Source organism: Antedon mediterranea, chromosome 10, assembly GCF_964355755.1.
Source record: "Antedon mediterranea chromosome 10, ecAntMedi1.1, whole genome shotgun sequence".
Lineage (NCBI taxonomy): Eukaryota > Metazoa > Echinodermata > Crinoidea > Comatulida > Antedonidae > Antedon > Antedon mediterranea.
In genome coordinates this window covers 6273230-6301176 of record NC_092679.1, presented here as the reverse complement: position 1 = coordinate 6301176, position 27947 = coordinate 6273230, and the positions used below count along the sequence as shown (strand labels likewise).

General features: G+C 36.2%; 2 protein-coding genes, 1 long non-coding RNA gene and 1 other non-coding gene across 8 annotated transcripts; all 4 read left to right on the top strand.

Moving 5' to 3' along the window:
- The first annotated feature begins 1 nt into the window (after position 1).
- On the top strand, positions 2-19170 carry LOC140059991 (N-acetylgalactosaminyltransferase 7-like). Of its 4 annotated transcripts, none has more exons than XM_072106009.1 (11): positions 2-1572; positions 8247-8626; positions 9894-10177; positions 12864-13030; positions 13722-13935; positions 14644-14817; positions 15151-15268; positions 15693-15812; positions 16300-16518; positions 16665-16901; positions 17304-19170. In XM_072106009.1, exons 2-11 carry the CDS (start codon positions 8411-8413, stop codon positions 17439-17441), a joined length of 1887 nt encoding a protein of 628 aa, XP_071962110.1. In that variant the 5' UTR covers positions 2-1572; positions 8247-8410; the 3' UTR covers positions 17442-19170. The 4 variants fall into 4 exon arrangements, with proteins under 4 accessions (XP_071962110.1, XP_071962106.1, XP_071962107.1 ...); XM_072106005.1 differs by lacking the exon at positions 2-1572 and adding an exon at positions 1848-1954; XM_072106006.1 differs by lacking the exon at positions 2-1572 and adding an exon at positions 6678-6793.
- Positions 19171-19561: 391 nt separating this feature from the next.
- On the top strand, positions 19562-21854 carry LOC140061206 (uncharacterized). The gene is made up of 3 exons (XR_011847417.1): positions 19562-19601; positions 20712-21039; positions 21772-21854. It is a non-coding gene; the product is annotated as an uncharacterized lncRNA (long non-coding RNA).
- A 59-nt stretch (positions 21855-21913) lies between these two features.
- On the top strand, positions 21914-27916 carry LOC140060411 (N-acetylgalactosaminyltransferase 7-like). 2 transcript variants are annotated; one of them, XM_072106599.1, is made up of 11 exons: positions 21914-22067; positions 23120-23403; positions 23609-23775; positions 23999-24212; positions 24333-24509; positions 24734-24851; positions 25238-25360; positions 25477-25701; positions 25873-25983; positions 26514-26639; positions 27015-27916. In XM_072106599.1, the coding sequence occupies exons 1-11, from the start codon at positions 21945-21947 to the stop codon at positions 27150-27152; spliced, it is 1806 nt and encodes a 601-aa protein (XP_071962700.1). In that variant the 5' UTR covers positions 21914-21944; the 3' UTR covers positions 27153-27916. The 2 variants fall into 2 exon arrangements, with proteins under 2 accessions (XP_071962700.1, XP_071962701.1); XM_072106600.1 differs by lacking the exons at positions 26514-26639; positions 27015-27916 and adding an exon at positions 26331-26450.
- On the top strand, positions 27553-27765 carry LOC140061366 (small nucleolar RNA U3). Its single transcript, XR_011847418.1, has one exon. It is a non-coding gene; the product is annotated as a small nucleolar RNA U3 (small nucleolar RNA).
- Positions 27917-27947: the final 31 nt, after the last annotated feature.

Below are 27947 nucleotides of genomic sequence, written 5' to 3'. Positions count from 1 at the left end.
GACCTCAGTCTGCATTTTTTCCAATTTTTATACTCACTAGACTTGCACTTAAAATATTTATAGAGTATTTATTATGGGTAAAAATAACCCATAATTAGGATGATACTTAATATGACTAGACAGACTATATCGTCGCTTCTTCAAAATCTTGTATCTTCATTTTTTGCCAACCTCATTGTACCCATTGTTAAATAATTGTGACGTTTCAGCAGCCAATCAGAAATCCAGATTGTGGGTTAGTTATCGGAACACGTGTGTTGTTCATGCTCTCCGGGCCTATTTATGCTACATACGGGGCTTTGTTAGGCCTACATACAAAGTTACATAACTAACCATGGAGGTATAATATAACTCCGTGAACCAACATCATAGTAAATCGAAAAAAAAACATCGATGTTATTTTAATATGTCAAATAATTCAAAATACATTATTTAAAAAGAATTTATTTATTATTATTTATTGGAAATTAATTTTACCTTGGTGTTTCCAGATTATCTTCTGAATTTGGTTCCTCTTCGTATTTTGCACCGACTGTATGTTATTTGCGTATGTCTTCTCTTCACGTCGTGTGTAACGGGTATCTTGTAGCCTACCGATGACTGAACGTTGATTGATACTGAATGTTAAAATAAATCCGTTTTATCATATTTATATTACTTTTTACCATGTGATTTGCAGTGGGTGTCAATGGCGAGTTTCTATTCGCTTTATTTCTCTTTGGTTGTATAAGGTAACGGATAAAAGTATTGAAAGTGATGTCATTCTCATTATTATAGTTGTACATCATGTTACAAGCCTTTGCGCTATTAAATTTCTATTTAAAAAAATGCTTATGCTAATACAGTATAAGCAGAGGATCGGATTAATTCGAAAGGCTTTTTCTTAAAAGTAGGGCGCCTATATCGAAATTAACTCACAATCATGAGAGAATCGAATACGGATACACTATCACGAGTTTTATATAGTTATTTGTTCCTGTTTATTTTTTAATACATATCGTCGGTGTAATCAATATTATTCATCCATATTTATAATTATAAGTATACCGCCATCACAATGATTGATCCGACATTTCCCTATTTTCTGCAGAGGTTTATTACCGTGTGCTGTGCATGTTTCACCAAGGAATCTAACAACAGGACACTGGGCTCGCCTTGTTATCTTATGAACTAGTAACAGTCTTTTATCTTATGTCTGGCTGCGACAAATACCAACAGTACTATTACTCATGTAGCGTACACTTATCCACGGCGCGCGGTGTCTGTTTAAGCGTGGTTCCCACTAGAACGTAACGCAACGACGTATTGACGCAAAGTCCTGTATTGCGTAATCACAAGTGGGAACCGACGACGCAATAGTGCTGCAAACATCGCAGGTTTGATTTCACGCAGGCGGGGGCAAAAACAATGATTGGAAATTCATTTTCTTACGTTGCGTAGATTGCGTTACGTTGCGTCGCTAGTGGGAACCAGGCTTAAGGGTGGAACTGTAGTGTCGCAGCCACAGATAAACCCTTTGATCTCCCGTCTGGACCTCAGCACCCTGTTAGATTACCTTGGTTTCACACGTAGGTACGTTTACATGTTTTTTTTTCAAGCCCGAAAAGAAGCTCTACCGATTTAATTTTACATGCGCAGAAAATATATACATTTTATCGCTGTAATAAAGACGCAATATGCTAACTTTCTAATGAGCATATGGCATAAAATATATTTTAATCATCTAATCAGTATGGACAATAAAAAAAATCGATTTATATGGCGATTTGAGTTACCACACTATTCAACGTATACACACTGCCATACGGTATTGATTTTCGTTTTATACGCGTGCGCAGTGTCTTTCGGAACCGTGCTGCAGTGATTATCAGTTAGACTGAACTTTGTACTAATCTCAGCCTAATGATAAACTATCAACAGAGGAATTAAGAATTAAACAGTTAACTTGTTCAAGGTAGGTTTCAAAAGGGGCATGCATTTACGTATTTCTGACGCCCACATTTTAACCTGGATTACCACTAGTTGGGTTAAACAGGCCCGTGAGAATATCGACACATGTGAATCCAATCTTAAAATATCGATGCTAGTGATGTGTATGCCTGTGTAACTATTAATTAGGCCGCCACGCTTTCTGTATAGGCACACATTGTCTCCTAACTTAACTAGTGATGTTTGGGTTTATTTTTCTGGTTTTACGTGCGCTATATGTAGCCTAGGCCTAGTGTCATTTGGAATAAGGGGTTTTTGTATCTCCATAAAGCTCAGTCTACACTTATCAAACTGTATGTGACTAAAAAAAAACTGATGTGCCCATTATTATATGGGACATGATGATGTCATATCACTAACATATTTGGGCATATCACTACCATATTTGGACACATCACACTTCTTTGTCAAAATAGTTTGATAGTGTAGACAGAGCTTAAGAAATGTCGTAATTATCCTATGAAGAATGATTGTTGAGGCGCTTTCGTTAGCTATAACATTGTGAATGTGGTAGAGGTCGTGACGACCGTATACAAGTTCTTCGGAGAGGAGAGCGCTAACATATTACATTAATAGGCCGTGGGGCAGATGCAGGGTTTTGTAAAGGGGTATGAGAGAGGAAATAATTTAATATGGACCTCTGGGCACCAGAAAATGCACCCTAACCGTTTCGAGTTCTTAAAATAGCACTGGTTCAAGCAAAGGTACTATACGTCGCATCCGGGAAATTAACCTTTTTTTTATAACGCACACACGGCGGCATCATGTTATAATAGAGTTTTACAATGTTAATCTGTTATTTTTGTTTATGATAATTATATATGATAATTCACAATATAATATTTTTTGTGTGAATTATTTTGATAATATAAAAAATAGATATGATAGGGAAATAATAATAATAAAAGTATAAATCTTGATTCCCACTACTATCCGCAACGAAAGGACGTATATACGCAAAGTATCGACACAAAGTGCTGAAGAACAATACCTATATTTGCATGAACCGTGACGTAACATCACGCCACATAGGCCTACAGCAAATTAATCAACTTCTCGTAAGAGAGGGGGTGCGATATTTTGCGTTGGCTCTTGAGTTGCGTTAGGACATGGGAGCTTGAGGAGGGTAGTTCAGAGATGACACAGTTAAATACAAAATTAAGTCCCTTGTAGTCATAAATCTAGTAATTATATACACTGAAAATATGGTTTTAGCCTACCTTAGAGTAGGCTTAGAGGTCAAGCCTAGCTTAATACTACAGTAATTGAATACAATCTATATAATTACTGCACTATACAATACAATGTTGACAACGTTTTGGCTGATTCGTACTAATTTACGTATCATTTGTTACCGTATTTGGAACGATAATCCTACGAGTATATAAAGTTGTAGGCCTATATACAGCAGTTCTTTGTCTGCAAGATCTACTCAGCCACGTCACAAGACCACTGCCTGGTGGACCATGCGCAGTGCTAAAACATTAGTGAAATATTTTAGGGATCGTCTCAATTGTATCCAACAGCGAAATCTTCTTAAAAGTTCCGGTTTGTAAAGAAACCACCCGGTGGTTGCCTGAATTTTAGGTTCGTAAGCGAACTGACCAATCGAAAGCGTTGAATTACTCGAACTTTCGCCTTTGATTAGTCAATTGCGTTGCGGCTTACGTTTCTTACGTCACGTCCTAGTGGGAACCAATTTTTAGTCGCGTGGAAGCGACTCTATAGTTCACTATGTCGGTCGGTCGGTCTGTCTGTCTGTCTGTCTGTCTGTCTGTCGGTCTGTCTGTCTGTCTGTCGGTCTGTCTGTCGGTCTGTCTGTCTGTCTGTCTGTCGGTCCGGTATCACTATGCGTTTTATCGCTTTATGACCTTATCTTGATATCAGTTTAATCTAGCTAAGTCAATTTTTCACAGAATATTCCTTATGGCCAGGAATCGATGTGGTTATGTTTTCACGGTGCGCAATAAAAAATTACGCGGTCTACGCACGATTTACCGAAATCACGTTTGTAATCATATCTTAACAACCATGAATCACAATTAAATAAAATTTGGTACTCATAAATTTCAGGGCATAAATCATCATATGGCAATAATTACAATTAAAATTTATTTTCGATGAAATAAGAGTACGTTTCAGGCAATTTTAAGCGTTTACAAAATTGCCATGAGTGCGCAGATTTTTGCGCGCGCACTGCGCGTTAAATGTTATTGCGCACTCTTCTTGCCCGATTTCTGTTTTCTTGACTTACTTTTCAACTCGAAATTACGTTATACGAGCACGTCAAAAGTGACAGGCTACGCACGTGTAAATTAAAAAAATATAAATGTTTTTAAACATTTCAACATTTTTAAACATGTTCAGTAATTTCGGTCAGTATAGTTCACTATGTCGGTCGGTCCGTCTGTCTGTCGGTCTGTCTGTCTGTCGGTCTGTTTGTCTGTCGGTCCGGTATCACTATGCATTGTAGCACGCGACTTAATGGCTGTTGGCCTTGTTAATAGATGTAGTGGGTTTCAAAGGGGGAATATATTTATGTATTTCTGACCCCAACGTTTCTCTTCAGCACCACTATTTTGTAGGCTTAACAGGCAGAGAACATTGTCACATTGTTGCAATCTTACTGCTATCAATACGCTAAATTGGTGCAATGACGTGTGTGTTGTTATACTATCATCACTAATAGTTGTGTGTAGATAGGAGGCATACATACTTGCACTCTACCAATTTATGAAGTTTGGGCCTAACTAAGTGCTAGAAAACGGTGTAAATAATTCTTCTAGAAGCAGAGGCAGTCGCAGGACTATTTTAAAGGTGTTGCCCACAAATCTAGGGGGTCGTATGGATACCGAGTAATACTTGGTGGGACCTGTGGCGAATTTTAATTTTGTTAAATGGCATCCCTAGATGGCCGGAAATGGAACTCTTGCACGTAAAATGGCACCTCTAGTTTTTGCCGGATGACATCTATATCGGGCTACAGCATACAGCAATACCATCGTATGCCATCTATCGGGTGTTGCCTGGAATTCCCCTACTACTGGGTATCCGCTCTGTGAACAGTCCGCACTGTTTAAAATTTAGGAAGAGATCAGATCAGAGTGGCCTATCCTTGATTCCCCACTGCCCAAGTATCGAGTGAGTATAGTCAACATTACGAAGAATCGAAAATATAAAGTCATGACATTTTTCTGCGAGCAATTTATTTACTTTTATTTTGGTGCCTAATAATAATAATAATAATTTATTTGGAGATTACACTTTTACAACAGTGGCACTCAACCAAATGGAAGGTGCATCCAAAAGAAATGTACAAAAAAACAAAACAACATGATATAGAAAATAACAATTACAATAAAAAGTTGACGTAGGTCAAAATGTCAAAACAATACCATTGATAATTAAAACTACAGCAGCAGGAAACCCACTGACACCTAAAAATACAAAATTACAAGAAATAAACAATAATAGAATAGGTAGGAACTGTACAATATAAAATGAATTGGGCAACAACAATGTAGACCTAACACTATAATGAGATAGATATCGATCATTTAGTGAGATAGATATCAATCATTTAGTTTGATTGATATGAACATTACTCGCCTAGAACAATACATCTGTGTGCCCATGCTCTGTTAACATAGTGCTTACAGTAACAATCAAAGACATTTGATATGGAATCGACGTCATACATATAATGATAGTATAGTTATCAGTTCCACCTAATACAAGATTTAATTTGGTGTTCAGGTCACCAGAGATAAAATTTTCCCATACATCTAAATGATTGATATCGATTAACATATATTCTAATTTGGTATATTCTTCAATCCTTATGCCATTGAGTTGGTTACATGTGAATAGAAAATGTTGAATGTCTTCTAAACCATTCTTACACATTTTACAGTTACCATCATATTCAGGAAGCCACTTACAACTCCTGTGACCTAAAGGAAGGGTGTTAGAACGTAGTTTGAATTTGAGGCTAGATCCTAGAAAATCTGTACAATCCAATAAATATTTTTCAAGGCACGGATTAGACTTAATAAGAGAGTATGTCTGGAGTGACGATTTTCTTAGCATTTCACTTGTCCAAAATGCAATGTTTGTGTCATGCATCAACTCTTTAAATCTCTTAACCCAATGACTATCAGGGTCATTGCCAAGGTAGAAAGTTTCGAAAATTGAGTCGATGTTCATATTAATAGACGCACACGTCATAGCAAAACTGGGAATCAGCTTATAGCGTGGTTCTACATTTGTAGTTGAATTTAGACACGTATTAAGCATAAAGTTAGGCCAACGGTGTTTATCCATGTTCATTACATAATATAAATAGCTTGAATTTAGTACATTATAATATACCATATATTTATTTTCAAAGAAAGCTTCCGCCTATACCTGTTTTTTTCTAAGCCATTGTTATCATACTTTGCATAAACATATACTAATCAATTCATTAGGATTTCGACTTATTGTATTTTTCATATTGTTGTATATTGGCTTTCTTCGTCTTTAGTGTGTTGTATAATGTATTGTCAATTCGGATTTCGACTTTATTGTTGTCTGTTGTTGTCTATTGGCTTTCTTCATGCTATAGTGTTACTATTGTGTCATGTCAATAATTGTTTTCTTTTAGACAATATTACATATGGATAACACTGATATTATTGGTAAAGTACGCTAGTCGGTTTCCTGTTGCCCTTGGCTATACAGTATACACTGCTCTAAATAGACAGATAAGGCGATATTCCTTGACCAAGTTCCTCTCAGTCTCATGTGCGTTTCGATAAGTTGCGTAAGTTAGGCTACTTTTTGTTGCAGGGGGCGTCGTCTTTGAATGCGTTTTGTTGTATGTTTAGCGTAACAAATATTTGATATATATTAGGGCCTAGGCCTACTACAATCACTGTTTTTGTACAGAATGCACTGGCTAGGTTGGTCATTTTGGATGGGGCGATTGACGAAGAAACTCACTACATTCCTCCCTTTTCGAAGCCTAAACCATTAATGTGCAAAAAAAACCCAGCAAATTCGTTCTGTGTTACATGTTTATTTTCTGGTTCACTGGTGATTCTCCCCTCACTCCACACTCCACCCGCCCCCAAGCGCATGATGAAAATTGTCTATGTACAACAAGGAACTGCTGTTTCAAAAACCTTACATAAAATAATAATTTTCTAAAACCAAAGTGTATTACATGACATGCCGCTCGCTCGCAATTATAATTCAATACCGTATTCCCTGCAGACTATGAAACTCAAATCAAATTTCAATTGCTTGTATTGCGTAGATTGGTGCAATAAATTATTTATGTATTCTGCAATACACTATATTCCGTAATTTATAAAAGCCTTAGAGCCGATAGAACGCCGAGTGTATGATGGTGTCTTAAACAGGTGTATTACTCTAGTAGGAGTGCGTTTGAGTTATAGGTAAGGTAGGCCTCGTCTGGTAAATAGTGCGTTCTGTCTTCTGTCAACTTAGGCCTATATTGGTCAGACCAAAACAATCTAAAAACACTGAGCTCGTCTTGCCAAGATAGGAACTCGTAACGGTCCTTTGATCTTATGGCTGGCTGCGAAAAACAAATACCAACAGTACTGTATACTATGCACATACTCGGCGTCAGGCGGGCGTGTAATTGATCGTGTTGCAGCCACAGATATATACATTTTGATCTTCGGAGTTCAGCATCATGTTATTAGATTGCCTTGGACAGTATTTATGCGACCGGTTGTTTGATTTATAGTTCCGTTTATACTCATTCTAATTACGACATTTATGTATTTCTGTGGGTATAATAATGTGTTATAAAAACCTAATGCAGTACATAGAAGCGATCTGATCCAGGTTTACAGCCAAGAACGCCGTATGTGCGTCATCGGTTCGACTATGATCAAAGGCCAAGAATAAATGTACTTAATAATATGATGAATACAATTTATTAGACGTTGTATGTAGGCGGCTACTTGTTGGGCAGGATTGGACGGGAAGGAATCTTTTAACCCGATTGCTTGACATTTTAATTGCGTTTAGTGGTCTTTTCCGGATATTTATAAGACTAATAGGTTGAGAAACGACAAGAGTACAGTATGTCGAGATACCCGCTTCTTTCAAGCTGTACCACCAGCAAGCATTGTCTGCTAAAACAGAACGATAATTGTCTTTATTTTGTTTGTATATACAGCAGATCATTACGCTGCACTCTTTGTTGTTATTTTGATGATACGCATTGATTCTCATTACAGAGGCAGTAGGATACAGATGAGGAATGGTATCGTGGCTGAGTGCTTTTCTTGGTTCGATCTGCTTACTAAACATTCATACTTGATCTTATGCACATCGGTAACTGCCTGAACTTGACGTGACGTCATTATATGATGTTTTATCACTTAGGACTTTCAAAGCATTAATGAAACTCTATGTAAAACCATTTGTGATCATGGGGAGTCACGGCAACAAACGGAGTTTTCTACGATACGCTTTCATCCTTATTCTGTTGGTAGCGTCGGGCTCGTTTATGTTTTCCCTGGGACTACTTTCGGCGCATCGCCTAGGGCCATCATTCAATTCGTTTGTTGTGGATGAGATCAAGAGAAATGAAGCACCTATTGCGTCGTTATCACAGGTAAGTGAACTGATGTAATAACATCCTGAGGAAGTTAGAGCACTAAAACTGCAAATTAGGCCTACTTATTTGTTAATACCGAGGTTAAACTGCTGGGAACCCTCAATTAACGCCTTTAAAAAGTCAAAATATTCTTTAAAATTGACACTATATCCAATAAACGTAATTTGATTGACCATTGTTGTGATTGAACCATCAGCTGGTTCACAGACTGACTGCAAATATTAAATATGTCGTATATAGGCCTATATATATAGGCTATATATTAAAATCAATGTAATTTAGTTTTTACGGTGAGTTCGATTTTACAATAAAGATATTCTACACAGTATTGTATTATCATATTAAAATAAGATATTTGGAATACAAAGGTTTATAATATTAGATAATATATTCATTTTAAATCAAATCCAGCTGCTGAATGTTCCTTTGGTGGTGAATCATAGACTCTTTTCGGTTAGGAACTGCTGGGAACCCTCAATTAACGCCTTTAAAAAGTCAAAATATTCTTTAAAATTGACACTATATCCAATAAACGTAATTTGATTGACCATTGTTGTGATTGAACCATCAGCTGGTTCACAGACTGACTGCAAATATTAAATATGTCGTATATAGGCCTATATATATAGGCTATATATTAAAATCAATGTAATTTAGTTTTTACGGTGAGTTCGATTTTACAATAAAGATATTCTACACAGTATTGTATTATCATATTAAAATAAGATATTTGGAATACAAAGGTTTATAATATTAGATAATATATTCATTTTAAATCAAATCCAGCTGCTGAATGTTCCTTTGGTGGTGAATCATAGACTCTTTTCGGTTAGGAACTGCTGGGAACCCTCAATTAACGCCTTTAAAAAGTCAAAATATTCTTTAAAATTGACACTATATCCAATAAACGTAATTTGATTGACCATTGTTGTGATTGAACCATCAGCTGGTTCACAGACTGACTGCAAATATTAAATATGTCGTATATAGGCCTATATATATAGGCTATATATTAAAATCAATGTAATTTAGTTTTTACGGTGAGTTCGATTTTACAATAAAGATATTCTACACAGTATTGTATTATCATATTAAAATAAGATATTTGGAATACAAAGGTTTATAATATTAGATAATATATTCATTTTAAATCAAATCCAGCTGCTGAATGTTCCTTTGGTGGTGAATCATAGACTCTTTTCGGTTAGGAACCCGAATGAGATTTTTGATAACTAAAAAAATTGTATATTTTTCTTCATTTCAGTTAAAAGATGAAGCATCACATTCACATTTACAATCAATCAAGCAACCAAAAGGAGCGCCAGTTAGACATGTTTCACCAATAGTATTTCAAGATGGCGTCTTAGGGAATTACGAGCCAAAGGAAGCGCCTTTAAGACACGGACTCGGCGAATACGGCGTCGCTGTAAAGTTGAACCCAAAAGAAGAAAATGAATACAAAAAAGCATTTAAAAACTACGGATTTAACATGGTGATAAGTGATCGAATATCGTTGGATCGAACCATTCCAGATATTCGAGATTCTGAGTAAGTAAATCTCTGTCAACTTGAGTGACAAAAAAGCTCAGATATGGCCAAATATTGTAGTGATATGATATCATCATGTCTATATGGGCACATCACTTTTTTTTCATCAAGTTTGATATAGTGTAGAAAGAGCGTAATAAGTAGTTCACAGAGTTGTTGCCGCAAAATCACGTAACGTGATAGGCATACTGTCACTGAATTAATTGATAAGTCCTCGCGTATCGCACGAATATAACACGAGACCACACACGTGATACAAGAGTCGAGTAGGCTTTTTTTTGGATTTATATATTTTCTTTATTGTTATTTCATACGCATTTAACTGCTAGAAACTCGTCAACTACAGGATGGATAAACTATAAATTATCCTGCTTAAAACAAAACTTTAGACTAAAGGCTTTAGATCGAGTCTTGGGTTACAGCACTGACAGTAGCTCACTGTGAACCCTGGACATTCGGATTGAAGGACATTCGGATTGAAGGAAAGCACGTTAGGCGCCGAGATACAGCGCCACTACTTTATAGTTCGAATAATGCGCTTTGCAAATTGATCAACTAACTTACGTTGCGCTTCGTCCTTGCGTTGTGTGTGTGTCTCTCTAGTGGGAATTAAGCTTTTGTCCGGAATGTCGGTAAGGGAAAAATATCACATGACCTAATTGTACATTAATACTAGTGAAATGACATGACAACTGTTTGTCTGGCATTAACCATTACCGCTATCCTTCCATTAATATTAACACCCAACAAACCCACATCCGACTGGTTATTGAATATTTGGCTCATAATTATTTTACTTCTGATTCAACATGTTCAATATAGACGCGACGACGGTTGTAAAATGGCAACGGCAAGCTGTCAAGTTTTTACGATATTTCAAAATTACGTCGTAAATATGTGAGATAGAATGTGCAACAGGTTTTAATACAGTACTATATATTTTATTTCTATTGTCTGTCCTTGTTGTTGGCACAAATACAACAAGATAAAGTCTGCCTATATGAAAACATAATTGACTGCATAAATAATCTCAGAAATTGTAGGTTCACAAAAATGTCGAGGAAATGAGTGGAATATTAATGTTCGACTCACTTCATAATTAGATTTATCGTAGTGCAGTCATCATAATGATGTTTGCTAGTCAACGACAGACGATCAAATTCATTGCCTGTACAAGCAGACGATTCAAATCCCAATTGGGCTTTTTCAAATATCAGAATACATATCATTATTAATCTCGTGTTTTCTTGTATTGTTCCAGAAGATTTACCCTCTCCTCCAATAAATTGGTTAAAAATCTCTATACCCAGTGGAGTGCTCTGCATTCAGATGACTAGCCATCTAGTCCAGTTCATATTCAATAGTCTAACGCTCAGTCGATTCCAAATATACCACCACCGGCCCTGAGGATACATTGTCCCAGAAGAGTTACCCTCTCCTCCAATTGGTTAAAATGCCCTACCCACAAGCCATCTAGTCCAGTTCATTTTAAATAACCCTTGGTAGATTCCAAATGTAGGCCTACAACCACCCTGAGGATACATACACTCGTCCGTACCGTAAGCCCGTTCAGGCGGTGTTATAAGCGACAAATTCAGAAGAGAGATCAGTTTAACGCCTGACGGTAACAGACGATTGGAATATTACCCCGTGGTATAAATCGTAAATTCCCATCTCAGTCATCTTTTGAAGGCACACATCGTCATGTCACTGCTTCGTCATAATCTCCTGAGTATTGACTATCTTACATGACATAAACATACTTATGTCTGTGTTCAATAACATAATCCGGTTTTTATTATCTTTCGCGTAAAATATTTAATCATCTTTCATCGCTAAATATTAATAATGTAAAATATCGAAGAGATTATTTTTTTATGTCGGTTATAGACACTCATAAAACCGTTGATATAATTCATTCGTCTTATACACAACTTGTAGAATAATATTGTCTCGTTGGGATGATATATACTCGTAACTTTTTCTACAACAATTATGAAGAATTCGCTGCGTAATCATACTTTATAAGTTTTAGGCCTAAGGCCAATTCACCAAGACGAGCGGTAAGCGGAAAACCGCGTATCTTATCACATGGGGCCTATCTATCCTCAACGCTTTATGTAAATGTCATAAAACATAGATTTTATATTCGTATTACCGTTACCGCTCGTCTGTGTAAATTTTATCAGAGCTCAATTTAACTAATTTAAACTATTCCCGTTTAGTTTTACCCTTTTAATAAGTAATAACTATTAATTGATAAAAACATTTGAACGTAAGCGCAACGCAACAGTTCGGATTCATTGCGATTGGTCAAATTACTAAAGCTTGAGACGCAACGCAAGGACGTATACGCAACGCAAGGACATAAACGCAACGCAATAGTTGACCAATGATAAGCGATCGCCAGTTCATCGCTTGTCATTGGTCAAATCACTTATGTTGCGTTACGTCCTTATGTTGCTCCCGTCTCTAGTGGGAACCAAGCTTTACGTTGTGCCGTACTTGCGTTGAGTCCAATTTTTTGAACCAGCTGTAACAGCGACTAAGAGATATAGGCCTACCCATTACCCATAATTCAATCAAAGAACAATTAAGTTAAGACCTACATCGGGAGATGAAAGTGTGGATGTTATATTGAATTACTTATGATTTAGGCTTTGGTTATTCTTCTTCTGATCCGCAGGTGTCAATATTGGCATTATCCAGAGAACCTTCCCAGAGCAAGTGTTGCGGTAGTCTTTCACAATGAGGGTTGGTCAACCCTCATGCGCACAATACATAGCATTTTTAATGCCTCCCCAGCCCACTTACTACAGCAAGTCGTTATGGTGGACGATTTTAGTACGAAAGGTAAAATACAGATGATGGTCAAGTGAAGATGATGGTCAAGTGAAGATGATGGTCAAGTAAAGATGATGGTCATGGTGATGATTATGATGATGGTGGCGGTGATGTTGATGATGATGATAATGGTGGTGATGATTTTGATGATTATGATGATGATAAAATGACAGCGTGACAATAACAACGATGACCATTGTGACATTGATAGAATAGCGGTGATGGTAAATAATGATACACCAGCAGTTGTTGCCAGGGAGAGTACCAGGTCGGGTTGCACTGATGACGACGACGATCGATATGATGACGAGAGATTAAAATTAAAATGCTTTTACTCTTGATATTGATTAGGCCAATGGAGATGGCAGTAGTAGCAAGACAGATTATTATATATTAAGACTGTTTATGACGTCATACACCCACCCTTCGTCTAGACATTATCATAATTTAAATTCGACTATGTGTCAGGCCCCTGGGGGTTGTATCAGAGCCCCTTGAATATGTTCACTAATGGAACATGCTTAAAACCTCCGTTGAAACCATGATAAACGCCTTGACTAACTTTACAATCAATCTCTCAATCATACTAAGAATAAAACATGAAAGTAGCAAGATATATTCCATTTCCATGTTGACCTGTTAATAGTCTTTCTTATTCTTACATTTCCATTCCAACCTATTATCCATTTTTTTTTTACAGATCATTTGAAAGCAAAGTTAGAAGAATATATTAAACTACCTCGGTTTGAAAACAAGATAAAACTGGTACGCACAACAGAACGTGAGGGGCTAATAAGAGGACGAATTATTGGCGCTCAAAATTCAGATGCGGAAGTTGTCGTATTTCTAGATGCACACTGCGAATGCGGGAAAAACTGGCTTCCTCCCCTGCTAGCAGAAGTTGCACTTAACAGGTAATATGTATTGTCGCATTGCAACAAAATGTTCTACACGAATGATGATGAGGTCGTAAAGTAACGCGTGCGTACGAAAACTGTGCTTTTTTCATCAACATTTTTACGCGCGTGTCAAATACCGTGTTAATTAGCAGCATAACCATTAGATAGAAGCGACCGATGCATAATAAAAGGGTCTATAGTTGTGATAATGTTTGCCTTTAGTACATATTTAAAGAGTACGGATATGGCGTGTCTGGAACTATGTGAGCGGTATGTTATGCGAACCTAAAAGCGTTGTATTCAATGATATTTATTATTTAATGATATTAAGTAGTCATTCTTAGGCGCAGCCTGAGTGTCCAACGGAAGGGAGTAGATTAACGAACATTTGACACTCTTGACAAGAATCTCATGGGGACTAGTAGTGACAGAAAACCTTAGGCTTAAGGGCCTAGCGAAACGTTTGATAAAGCCTAGCCTATTCTAAATGTATTGATTGATATAATAATCAAACAAACTGTATTTACATTTTTTGGCGTTCGTTTTTTCCTAATATATATGAAAACCAAGAAGAAAAAGACAAAAAACAAATTTACGATAATTATGATGTAATACTGCTAGGTAATGTCCTCTATCTATTCATTCAAAAAGAGTTACTTAATTCTATTATATCTGACTCCAGTCACTAATTGTACAATAAAAATTATTTATGTGATTTTTCAGGACAACTGTCGTCTGCCCAACAGTGGATTCCGTTGACGCAGATACATTTGTATATGGCCCCCAAGGGGACGGGCTTTGTAGAGGAGCGTTCGACTGGGAGTTTTGGTACAAACGTATCCCGGTTGAGTATAGCAAAGAAAATACACGCAGAAAATATAAATCACAACCATACTAGTAAGTGTCATAATTAAAGGTCTTTGTGGTTTAATGGTTGAAGCGCTCGACTAATTTGCAAAAGGGCACAGGTTGTAGTCCAACCAGATGTTTTATCGAACTTTTGTTGGAATGTTGATATAAAGTTTGCGGTACACCGACGTATATTAGTTCTCGACGTTTCGATCAATATGCTTTGATCGTCCTCATAAGTGTGAATTATGTTGGAATGATTATATCACCTTTTAACATCACCTTTACTATCATGGTCCTCTAATTACATTATGTGTGCTTCATTTTTTAATGACATATTAGTAACTGAAGTAGGTGCATTTTATTTCTTTGCCTTCTTAGCTCACCCGTAATGGCCGGTGGACTGTTTGCAATAGATCGATCGTACTTTTTCGAAATTGGTACTTATGATCCTGGCTTAGAAATCTGGGGAGCTGAGAACTTCGAACTATCGTTCAAGGTAGGCAGTGTATCATTATTGCTGCGTCAAGTATGGCAGGCCAACACGCTGTCATTTCTGCAGAAGTACAGACTATTTTCTATAGACGGCGCTGCTTTTCTCTTTGATAAGTTCAGTACAGTAAACTATCTCAATAACCCTAACGGATTTTCTGAAAACATCAGTGACTTTTCTTGAGGTCCAAAGGTCCCACATTTTTACCATTGACATACATTCGAAATATCTGGAAACCAGACATATAGCCCAGTCCGGTCCGGTATTGAGAGAGTTGATTTCTCTTATTATTGCCTAAATACTATGGTTCAGGAGGCACAAAAGACACATTTCAAACCATCCAATCATCATTGTTTAAACGCGCGAGTTAAATTGCGTGTGACTTATTTTAGTTCAAGCTAGTTCCCTGATTGTTTTATTTTTCTTTTAGATATGGATGTGTGGGGGAACCTTGTTGTTTTTACCATGTTCTCGTGTTGGTCACGTTTACCGAAAAGGTGTTCCATACGAGTACAAAGACCTTGGTACAGGTGTCTCGGTAGTCCATCACGTGAGTTGCAATCATCATTAATAATTATAACCATCAGCGTTTTAACATCATCGCCATTATCATTAGCATAATAGTTCTTCAACATAGCATCTTCTAGATCGTTATCATTATTGTCATAATTATTATTATCATAATAATCAACAATACCACTAATCGACCTCCTTAGTCCTCCTCCCAGCGTTCTTTTTCTAAACTCTAATATATAGTAGTATAATAACTTGTGACATTTTGATATACTGAGTATATTCTGAGTATACCTAGTCTGGTATTTCTTTGGTTAGGCCTCTACTCTGACGTAAATTGTGCCTTTTATATTTATAACACGCAAATAATTGCCTTTGTGGAACTCGATCCCACGACCTCAGATCACTGGCCTGGCGTTCATACCTTCGCAAAATGTACCGTGAGTGTAGTGACGTCATAGAGGGCAAAACATTACAAAGTTACTTCACAGTTAGCTACTTCTTATAATAATATTTTTTTTCAGAATTATATGAGAGTGGCTGAGGTATGGTTAGATGAATATAAAGACTATTTCTACTCAATTAGACCTGAATTGATTGGTAAGCCACACGGAAATATAAGCGCTCAAGTTAAATATCGCAAAGAAAATTGTCCACATAGTTTTAAATGGTTCATGGAGGAAATAGCGTATGACGTTATGGAGCGATTTCCGCCGCCACCGCGGAACGTTGCCTGGGGTGAGGTAAGAACAACACACATTGTTTGATTTTTCTGCTTGATCTATGTATGGGCAGCCAATTTGGCCAAAATATACGCAACATTAAATACTCGTCATAAATAGCACAATAATAAGATACATTCTAAAAATATTTATGGTTGTTATTTCAGGTTAGAGCGGTACTTGATGATAAATGTTTGGACACAATGGGTCACCAAGATACTGGTGGTCAGTTTGCTATTGGTCATTGTCATGGCATGGGCGGAAATCAATTGTTTAGAATTACCGAAAACGGAGCGCTAATGTTTAATGATGTTTGTATATATTATGATAATTATAAACAAATACGAGCCATAAAGTGTAAAGGTGCAAAAGGGAAATACGTTGTGACGTGGAAATACGATTCAGTAAGTTTATTTTATTTAAAGATGTACTGTCCCCCTGAAAAAATTCTTAAAACTTTTTTTGTTGAATATGCCATTTTAATGTCACATAATACGCCAATGCTAGTGATCATCTAACGTCATTGCAGAGGAGGGAATGTATCCTCTTTAGATGCCCCAGACGTTTCTAACAAATAAATGAAAAGAAATCCTTTATAATAATATTGATCTATTTTTCTGGCTTAAAGGCTATAGACCTCCGTTTAGACTTGCTCTAAGTGTTTATGTCATTCCACACGTCGTCGTTCCAAACTATATGTGCAAAAATATTTAAGACAAAACTCCGTTGTGTTACGAGTGTGGCTCTAATCAAAAAGTGCGTCCACCTCCCACAGTTTATGATTATTTTTTGTTTTTTTCTTATAGGCGAGTCAGAGGATATCTGCTCCAAACCATGATTTGTGCCTGGACCATAGTATCACCAAGAGTTCTATATTTGTTGCACCTTGTGATAGTCATAAAAAAACCCAAGCTTTTCAAATATTATCACCAAAGAATTCTTGAAAATTATAAATTTTAATTACTCTTAAACTCACGTGACGCCGTTATTAACTTGCGTTTCTTGTTGCACAACATTTTAATGATGTCCGTTGCGGAAAAGAGTAGTGAATTTTATTAAAATCAAAGCTCAAAACGTTCGTTTGCCGGCATAAATTCAAGATCTGAAAGTAAAATGCATGTTGTTGTCGAAAATTGAGCATTGCTAACATGATGCTCAATGCATACCGCCGTTTTAACCTTTGGTTCCGCAGGGGTCTTGTTTTATCTGTTGGTTGGCTATAAATTGAAAGATTTTAATGATTTAAACAGTTTTAACTTTAGTATGACAAGAAAGAAGATAAATTGAATTTTCTAGGTTTTATTATTCGCCTAGCTGCTGGAAGAATTATTTATACGTATGAAACGCCATGTGTGCAGAAAGCTTTTAATGATTTAAACAGTTTTAACTTTAGTATGAATTTGAAAAGAACGAAGATAATTGAATGTTCCTGTTTTTAATATTCGCATAGCTGCTGGAAGTATTATTTATACGTATGAAACGCCATGTGTGCCAAACTGTTTATCTTTTTACCAATATTAAGTAGAATCGCCGTCAGTTCATTTCATTTCATTATTTATTTGGTCTATTTGAGTATATACATAACAAAAAAAACTGAAATTGGGGAGACCAGGGTCAACCTAAGTGAACTAATGTACTAAGTTACTAATGTACATAACTATAAAATGCTGCAGAATTGAAATTACTCGTAGGTAGATTCAATATCAGACTCCCCCCGCCCCTCCCATTCTCCTTATATTAGTTCACCACTTGATTTTACAATTTGTTATTTACTAATTATCGCATTAACAATTTCGAAATACTTTCTCCGTGGATTAACATTGTGCTTTGGGATTGCATTTACTCTGTATACTGACAAAGCCATGTTGCTTGTGTCCAACCAAATGCTTTATTTATTTTTCTGTTTGATTAACAATAACAAAGAATATTCAATAAAGTTTCATTTCAACCATGCTCCTCTTCATTTCTTAATTTAAAATATAAATACAGGCCTTATGAATAATAAACATATGCTGTGCAATCAACTATACCATCAATAAATTAACATCGTAAACATAGGCTGTAATAATACTAGTAATTATAGTAAGCAGTGAAAGTATCATCTCCGTAAATGGAATAACTTTATTACGGAATAAAGTGCATGACATTGGAAAATCTAGAAACAGCACTGAATTCCCCCGCCCGCGATATTTCTTTTCGTACATAAGTTCATGTCGATGTATTGAGTTCGAATCCCATGAGCAACTTCTTTTTACTTTATGGTGAGAGAGAGTTATTTAGAGGGTTAGGTTTAGTTATATTTAGGACTAAGTAGTTTGGCTATCCTTGACATAAGGGGTCCCCAACTTATGTACGAAAAATAAAATCGAAAAGAAAGGTGATATTTTAGGTGAGATATTTGCTACAAAAATAATGGCTTATGGTTGAATTTTACGTAAAATCATCGTTTACTGATAACAATGTCTTGACATTGGCTATGGACTGGACGAGACTCTAACTTTTCTTCTGCGCTAAAATAAAATGTCGAAGTCTGTATGGGTATGACGTATCTCTAATATAGGACTATTGTCAATTCAATTTCTATTGACTATCAATATTTTTTGACAATAGTTTGTCAATTTTTAGATCTAAATTCCTAAATCTATTTAATTTTGCCATTTTTTGTATGTATTTTTCTGTGTTTTTATGTATATAGCCTATATACATAGGCCTATATTGCTATCTAAGTATTTTTAATGGCGATTTTTTTGCTGTTGGGTGTCGTTAAAATAAAAAATTTTAAAAATCTATTTCTAACATAGGCTAACATAGGCATATTTTGTTCTCATAATTTATTTTTTGTTCTTTTTTATTTTAAAAAAAAGCTATTATATTGTAATAATTTCCGAGCAGGTTTATTTGGAATGTGAGCTGACCGCAATACCACAACAAAGACTGGTGCAAGCCTCAACAGTGACGATGGCTCGTGGTTCAGTTTACACAACTAAAACAATCAAGTTCAATGTTACTCTAACGATCTTGTATTTCATCTCGTCATTAGTTAGTAAGGCCACTAATGAAAGAAGTTGCAGTGGAACCGTCGTCATCAAGAAGCAGCTAACAAGGTAAGGAACAAATAAGATAGAAACTCGTGTCCCGATTGATTTAGGCCTAGGATTTACTTTATTTTCTTTTAGACTGAAGAGGGTTGTTTAGATACACACGAGATGAATTGTTTAGTAACTGAACTTGTATAGACAAAATAATGAGATAGCTTGTATCATTTTGTGTTTGAAGAAGAACATGCATGTCATATTCAACAAGAAATATGGGTATATTTTCATTTCTACGTTTAGCTCACAACAAATATGACATTTCTGCAATGTGTGATATGGTAAACTTCTGTCTTTCATCATAACGAACAAACTATGTGACGTAGATATACGATGGGGTGGAGGAGGGAATTTCACTCCTCTTCAGAATGTACGCTGTACATGCCGCATAACCTTGATGCAAATTTCTGAGAGTGCTCTTTTCACACATTAAAATGTCAACATTATTAGCTGGGCCTGGGCCTAAGTCAGGTTTTATAAGGCGTTAATTTATTAATTTTTAACGGCGGTGTCTTTGGCTGTCCTGTGACGCATCTTGCGTTATTCGATCCGATGTGATGACGCGTTTTCAAGTTTGGTATGTTAGTGTTGGAACGGTAGTTATGGTAACATAAACAAGGAATTTACGTTGTCCGATTAATGTTCAATCAAAGCACTCGAATGACCTTCTATTAATTATATTTTAGAGAAGAGTGGCGATTACAAGAGCTATCAGAACGGCGGACCCTGAGGGCCTACTTATTGGGGAGTCATGGGATAACGGCGAGGGAAATGGGAAGGTGTGGGTTTGGGAATCTAATATTAACGATATCGATACCTCTTTACTCGTATTATATCTGTTTGGTTGTTTAATGTACACGTGTGCGAACTGTCACTTTATCGAAAGCGTTTTGGGCACAAACAGTTTTAGAATGGAGCTTTACAGTATGAGTATATTAATATTATTCTTATGATAGTTTATCGTTCAGCACCTGTCCAACAATTCTTCAGACAAACTTTAACAAAGCCTAACGGTTCATTACACGTATCTAATAACCGTACCATTCTTTCTATAGAGTCTTTAAGCAATGTGTTCTTTTCATCCCAATTATTTTTATAAGCTTTCTTATCAATTGATTTTAGAGTTGAAGGTGGTAATAGGCGATTATAGCATACAAAAGCTACGTGCCGTAAGCTGTTACCTTTTTTGTTAGCGTACACGGTTGACAGACGATTCAAGTCGTCTTAAGATGGGATTCAAGCACGCTATCGCTGATGAAGTTGTCACTTTAGGCCTAACCCTTATCCAGATATAGCACCAAGCAAATAATCATTGTTTACTTATTAATAACGAGAAGGTAGTCATTCGATTTGTTGATTGAAATTCAAGTATTTATTTCAGGCGGAATTCAATTTCGATCGAACTCAGCTCACGTCTGCATGTCTGCCGCGTGGATAATTAAGTTTGAAGGTAGGTGTTCGTACATTTAGAGGACCTAATATAATTATCTTATAAAAGCCGATTTATATAGGCCTAAACATAACTGAAAAGTATTATAATCTGTGTGATATAACGATTTTCATTGGGGTTTTATTGTCAGATCACGCGCACGCGTGCTTCCTCGCCAAACATTTAAACATTTGACAATACAGTACTACTTAGGCAAAGCTAAAGATATCTTCACAAATGGAGTGACACGATTGCATATACTTGCCTGCTACTCATAGAGTCGTGGTTCAATCCAGACTCTGTGAGACAGGATTACTATCGTGATATAGCCTTTGCCGTATTATGAATTTTTTTATGGCCATAACAATTAAACACCACATATGAAATGATAAATTGAACCTGGATTGAATTTTCATCCTATAAAGCTATTTAATTTCCTGTTGAATATCAAAAAACGAGTGTATAAGTAGTTTTTTTTTTATATCAGATTAAAGCTAGGCCTACTTATTTCCTTTTCAATTTGATCTAAATTATAACGTTGACTGAAAACAGTTACTACCTGTCATGTAACGTAGGCCTAGCATTGTTTGTTGCTTTCTGTGTGTGCAGAGTTTATCACGTCCAGACGATTAAATATTATCCTGAACAAATAACCAACTCTCATCAATAGGCAATATACTTAACATTATTATATTGTTATTTATATATCTAAACTCTCGCAGTATTTAATACGTATCTTCTATATCTATACAGGCTGAAAGTAAAGTTCATCGTAGTAAATCACAAGGGAGTCGTTTGGCCAAACAAGAGTCAAGTACATGGATCATGATCATCTAATAGATCACCTTCCATAATTGCATTTTGATGACCATTGTATCTTTTTTGGATAGTATCAACGTGATGGCATCAGAGGCGACGAAGAAACAATGAGGTTTCGATTTCTACGACGCGGACGAACGGCTTTCTGCTTTGTTACCATCTTCGTAGTTTTTACGATACTTAACCGGTCCATCCCACGGAGGGTGAAGGTTCGACACGCGTATCAACAGGTATGTAGGCCTACGTAAAACAATAGATTATACACCATATCTGTGAGTATGAACCAACCTACGTATTTAATGGTTTTTGAACTGCAACAGGTTCGGAAACAGTATAGTAAATTTCTAAATGGTTCAAACCAGGACGCAGCGCAAAAACGTACGCGCATCAAAAGTATTTATTGACCAATCACAATCGACAGGCCGAATCATTTATCGATTGTGATTGGTCAAATTACGTGGCGTTGCGTGTACGTCATAACTATTTTTGTACATTGTTTATCCAAGTATTAATAGTTTAAAGTTGTATATAAATATAGGCCTATTGAAGGAAACGGGTGCTATTTCAAATTGATAATTCTGGTAACTAGTCATCGAGAAAGTTTTAGGAATATCATCAATTCGGTTATTACAAACTATTATACAGTATTTATACATTGTTATATTAAACATATATTATAGAATTCCCCTTTAATTATTATTTTTTCAACATCAACAGGCCGTTCTGCTGTATTACAATACGGTGTACTGTAGGCCTATAACATTCTTAGTTCCCATCGCAACATATACAACATTAATTTACTGCACAGAAAAATTCTCAAGGGAAATACAGTTCTACATAATAATATTTTAAAATAAATAGCAGCTGGGATTTGACGAAGGTTCTGTTCCCTTGGAAGTTTTACGTCATCAAATGCATGTTGCTTTATCATATTTTAATAGCATTTCGATTTCAAATGACTTCTTTTGTGATGAAAAGAAACTCGTTAATACCTTTATTTTAATTTGACCAGTCATGACGCGATGGATTTAATATCGGAATTCTGATTGCTCAACTCACTTACTTACTTGCTCAATGAAAACCAAGCTTAAAGCCTATAGCTTTATAAGTTATAAAGACTATTCAAATGCATATTAAAACTCCTGTGAATATTATTTTTCATGATAAGCATTCTTATAGCCTCCACTCATGCTTTAAAAAACTAAACAAAAAAAATAATGTAACTACGGGGCGCCGTTTGGGACATCGTTAATTTTCTCGTATTATCCATTGCATTTTGAAGGACTACAATACATACCTTGGAATGGCTGTATGGCTACTGCAATGGATCAGCGACACTGAGTATCATGTGTTAGGCGGAGCAGTGATCCGACCGATGTGGGGTAATTACGAACCCAGTCAATACGGACATACTACGCAAGGACAAGGGGAAAATGGACGAGCAGTAAAACATGAACCATGGGAAAAGAATGAAATCGAAAAGAGTGTGATGATGTACAGTATCAACCAATTCAGTAGTGATAAAATTAGTTATAATAGAACGATCCCGGATTTACGAAAACATGAGTGAGTGTGTACTTTTATTCCTTTTCTCTTCTATTCTATTTTTATCGTCATCTTTATCGTCATCGTTATCGTCATCGTTATTGTCATCGTTATCGTCATCGTTATCGTCGTCGTTATCTTATCGTCGACTTCATCTGTTTCTCTTTCTTCCACATCATTATCATAGAATTTCGCATTATGGTATATTATATTTACCAAATTGCAGGTGTAAACATTGGCACTACCCGTCTCAGTTGCCCAACGCAAGCGTTATCATTGCATTTCACAATGAAGGCTGGTCGACGTTATTACGGACAATCCACAGTGTCATCAACCGCACTCCTCCAGCCTTTCTCCGGGAAATAATTCTTATCGACGATGCGAGTACAATGGGTAAGCTACTTGATTTTTAATAAGCTGTAATGTAATTTTAATTAACTCCAAACCTGTTTTGTGACGTTTTATTTGTTTCCGCATCCTGAAGCAATGTCAACTCGATGCTTCGACTTTAGGCAAATTTAATTCCAGATGGACTGAAGAAGCTCATAATTTAACATCATCATGGTAAATGGTTTCAAATTAATTTTGTAAATAATATAGGCCTACTTTGTTACAGAGCACTTGCATTCCTCGTTATTTACTGAAATTACTAAACCACAGTACCATCGTCTGGTTAAACTATTGAGAAACACCAAACGTAGAGGAATCATCGCTTCCCGCGTTCTAGGCGCTCAGATGGCAACTGGGCAGACGATAATCTTCCTTGATTCTCATTGCGAGGTTGGACTGAACTGGCTTCCGCCGCTTATGACTATCATTAAGACAAACAGGTTTGTACATTTTGGTCCTAAAACGTCATATTTCAGCAAAACTTATTTTTGAACAACCGTTTACTGTCCTACTTCCAAGACTGGGATTAAGTTTACTCTATGTAATGTTTTAATCCAAAGGACCACAGTCGCCGTACCAATACTTGACATTATTGACAGCCTCAATTTTACGATTTACCCACAATCTCAAGGAGCGCTGGCAAGAGGAATGTTCGACTGGACTTTGGACTATAAACGAGTTGGTGGGCTACCAATGCGTGACATGGTTTCTAGACGTTATGCCACAGAACCATACAGGTAGGCCTACGTAAGGCTGATTGGTTTATTGTTGAAATGGCCCACCATATATAATTATTTCGAACTACTATTCTATGATTTTGTTTAAAACTGGTTTGCCTAATCGTAAAATTTTGAATACAGATCGCACCAGAACATTACCGTTTCAGATTGATAACTAAGCTAAGTTATTGAGAAATAACTGAATTAATTATTAATCGTGTTTTATTTCTCTGAACGCCTAGGTCACCGGTGCTTGCTGGCGGTGTGTTTGCCATCGATAAGAAATACTTTTTTGAACTTGGTGCCTTCGATGATGGCTTGGAAATGTGGGGTGGAGAGAATTACGAACTATCATTTAAGGTATACTATATTAAGTGTTTGTGACATGGTCTGCCTGGTCAAGTAAAAATAAATCGAATATGGAAAGATAACATTCAGGTTTCCAAACGTTGACTTTGCAACAGGTTTGTCGTTGGTATGAAATATCGGTTACAACCAGCTCGAATTTTAAGGTGGAGAAGGAAACTTCAGCTCTGTCTACACTATCAAACTTTATGTGACAAAAATGTGATGTGCCCATATATGGACATGATGACGTATCACTACCATATTTGGGCACATCACTACCATATTTGGGAACAATACACTTTTTTTGTCAATTAGTTTGATAGTGTAGACAGAGCTTTAGAATAGAAAATATCAACCATAACTTGTATATTTTACATTTGTATATTTTATTGATCCAGGTATGGATGTGTGGTGGTTCATTGGTATGGGTCCCATGTTCAAGAGTTGCGCATGCGTATCGCTTCGATGGACGCCCTCCGTACAGCTTTCCAAAAGGTACACTTCAATTTATACAAGATAAGGTAGGTTTCATTTCATTATTAAGGTTTGTAAATTCTGTATATGGTTTTGAGCGCCTGGTACGTTGCTTGTGGACAGTGTATGTTTTTATTACGAACTATCACCTGTTTTTGTTTAGAATTTTGCAAGAGTAGCTGAGGTATGGATGGATGATTACAAACAGTACTTTTATTCAAGAAAATCGTATCTGTACAGTCCGAGTATAAAACTTGGAGATTTAACCAAACCAATACAGTTTCGCGCTTCGCATAAGTGCAAATCGTTTAGATGGTTTTTAGAAAACATTGCGAATGATCTCGTAAAGCACTTCCCGTTGCCACCTCTACTTCTGCAAAGCGGAGAGGTAAGTTAATGCACATTTCTCATCATAAACTCTAATGTTCTTGTACTGTTCTAGCTATTACAGTAGTATTGGTAAGTCTTTATTGAGTGGGTTTGCTTATTGATATAATATTTCACCAACGCCCTGGTTAATATTATGATTGTAAGATGAATGATTGTGTTTGTCTGCTAGATTCGAACCTTTGATACAAATCATAAATGTATGGACACGAGAGGAATTCAACCTGGTACAACTGGTGGGCGAGTGGGCTTGTACAAATGCCACGGGCAAGGAGGCAATCAAGTAAGTTCATATCAGATGCTGTCCTTCTATGTTTTTTTACTCATAGTTATGAGGAGATTTCCCGAATGATCGAAATCAAAACGGTACTGGATTTGGTCTACTACCGTTCTCAACTCGTCATCCATTCATAGAAGCACTAGTGAAGTAAGCCTACCTGGTGGTGACTAATAGAGTGTGGTCCCGGGACATGACTATACTTTGGTTTTAGTTGATAGAAGATTGAAATGTTTTGTTAAGAGATAGAGTATACGATGTTTGATTTATATTAGTGTAAATAGTTAATAATAATAATAATAATATTTATTCGGCAAATATTCTTAAGATAACTTTACATTTCATCTTGCCAGGAGCAAGTAATAGCCATGAATAGTTGGATGTAATGATCTTGTACATTTCCGAATGGATAACTTTTGGGAGCAGGAACGCTAGTAGACCAAACTCAGTACCGTTTTGATTTCGATCATTCGGGAAATCTCCTCATGACGTTAAACAATGCTCTGGTATTTCAACAGTTCTTTAACATTTCACAGTTGTTCCATCTTTCTACCAAAGGAGACATACGTGTGAACGGGGACTGTTTATGTGCAACTAGAGTATTTATAAAACTTTGCTCGTGTGAAAGTGATGACGTCATTCGTGATTGGGATATTGACCAGGTATGTGTATATCCCTAGTCTTGGTTCCAGAGGAAGTTTTGACTTAATATTTGTAAAACGATAAATATTTTGGCACATATGGCGTTTCATACATATACCACTTGAGCTTGTAAACTCCTGTATTTTCAGACAAAAATCAAAACGTCGACTGATGGACTAATAATAACATAAAAAAGACAATAAATACAGACTTGGGGCAAGTCTAGTATATCCTATGAAATATGTATATATGTAAAATATTATGTAGACAAAAATGAACATTATAACGCTTTGGACTTGCATTCAGAACCTTGACTTAGTAATGCGCGCGCATACGACTGTATTGTAGGCCTATATAATTATACACAACACTTACTAATTTTCTTTTATTTCTAGACAAATCATGTTATATCATACAAAAGATATGAGTTGTGTTTAGCAAGACACAATACAGATGTTATTATAGATAAATGCATCGCTGGCAAACAGCAGCAAATGTGGACTTTTGTAGAATATGCCAAAAAGAAAAGTTGACACCATCGATTGAATTCGATTAAATGATAGAGCGGTATAAAACATGCTGTGTAAAACCATGGGATTTATGACACGATACAGGGCGCCATCCGACACAAACAATATGGTTTGTAGAACAGAATTTAGTGTGTTGGACGCGTGAAAAATTTTCCGTGAATAATTAAATTTGTTAAATTCTGGGTACAGAATTTAATATTAGTTTAATATTAGTTTGATCATTTTTAAAATAAAAAATATACTTTTTAATTAAACTATGTAATATTGTTTTTCAGCACATATACATGTATAAATGTATACAGTGTTAAGAAATCAAAGCTGTGTATGTTCACGTTCCATAATGACACTGCTTTGGTGTAAAATATATTGTAACATAAGAGTCATCAAAAGCGCAATTCCAACTAAGATCATACTTTTAGGGATCATTTCTATAGTTTGTTTCACGGAGAAACGAATAAAGTTGATCAAATCGCTAACCCACGAGGACGAGTGTAAGTATTCTCTTCTGAGCGTGAAGCGGGGCTTGAGAATTCCATCTGGAATGACCTTGCTCATTGATGACCGTCCCTCCAAAACTTCGGTCTTGGATGGAGGGAGAGAATACAATCTGAGTGGTTGCGATAATACATATATTTGATCAATTGGGAAGACTTATTTGCTTTTGATACTGATTAGGAAGACCGGCGTACAAAAGGTATGCTACAGAACACTTTATTTCATTCTCTCTGTTCTAGACCGAAATTAGTAAAAAGATATTTATTTTGCCACATGTGGCGTTCCATACGTATAAAATGTGAA

Excerpts from the sequence above, each read along its gene's own strand:
- LOC140059991 (XM_072106009.1), top strand. The coding sequence starts at position 8,411 with ATGAAACTCTATGTAAAACCATTTGTGATCATGGGGAGTCACGGCAAC. Across the intron at positions 14,818-15,150 it reads TATAAATCACAACCATACTA|CTCACCCGTAATGGCCGGTG; the intron begins GTAAGTGTCATA and ends TTGCCTTCTTAG. Across the intron at positions 15,813-16,299 it reads GTGTCTCGGTAGTCCATCAC|AATTATATGAGAGTGGCTGA; the intron begins GTGAGTTGCAAT and ends ATTTTTTTTCAG.
- LOC140060411 (XM_072106599.1), top strand. The coding sequence starts at position 21,945 with ATGAGGTTTCGATTTCTACGACGCGGACGAACGGCTTTCTGCTTTGTT. Across the intron at positions 23,776-23,998 it reads CGACGATGCGAGTACAATGG|AGCACTTGCATTCCTCGTTA; the intron begins GTAAGCTACTTG and ends ACTTTGTTACAG. Across the intron at positions 25,702-25,872 it reads TACTTCTGCAAAGCGGAGAG|ATTCGAACCTTTGATACAAA; the intron begins GTAAGTTAATGC and ends TTTGTCTGCTAG.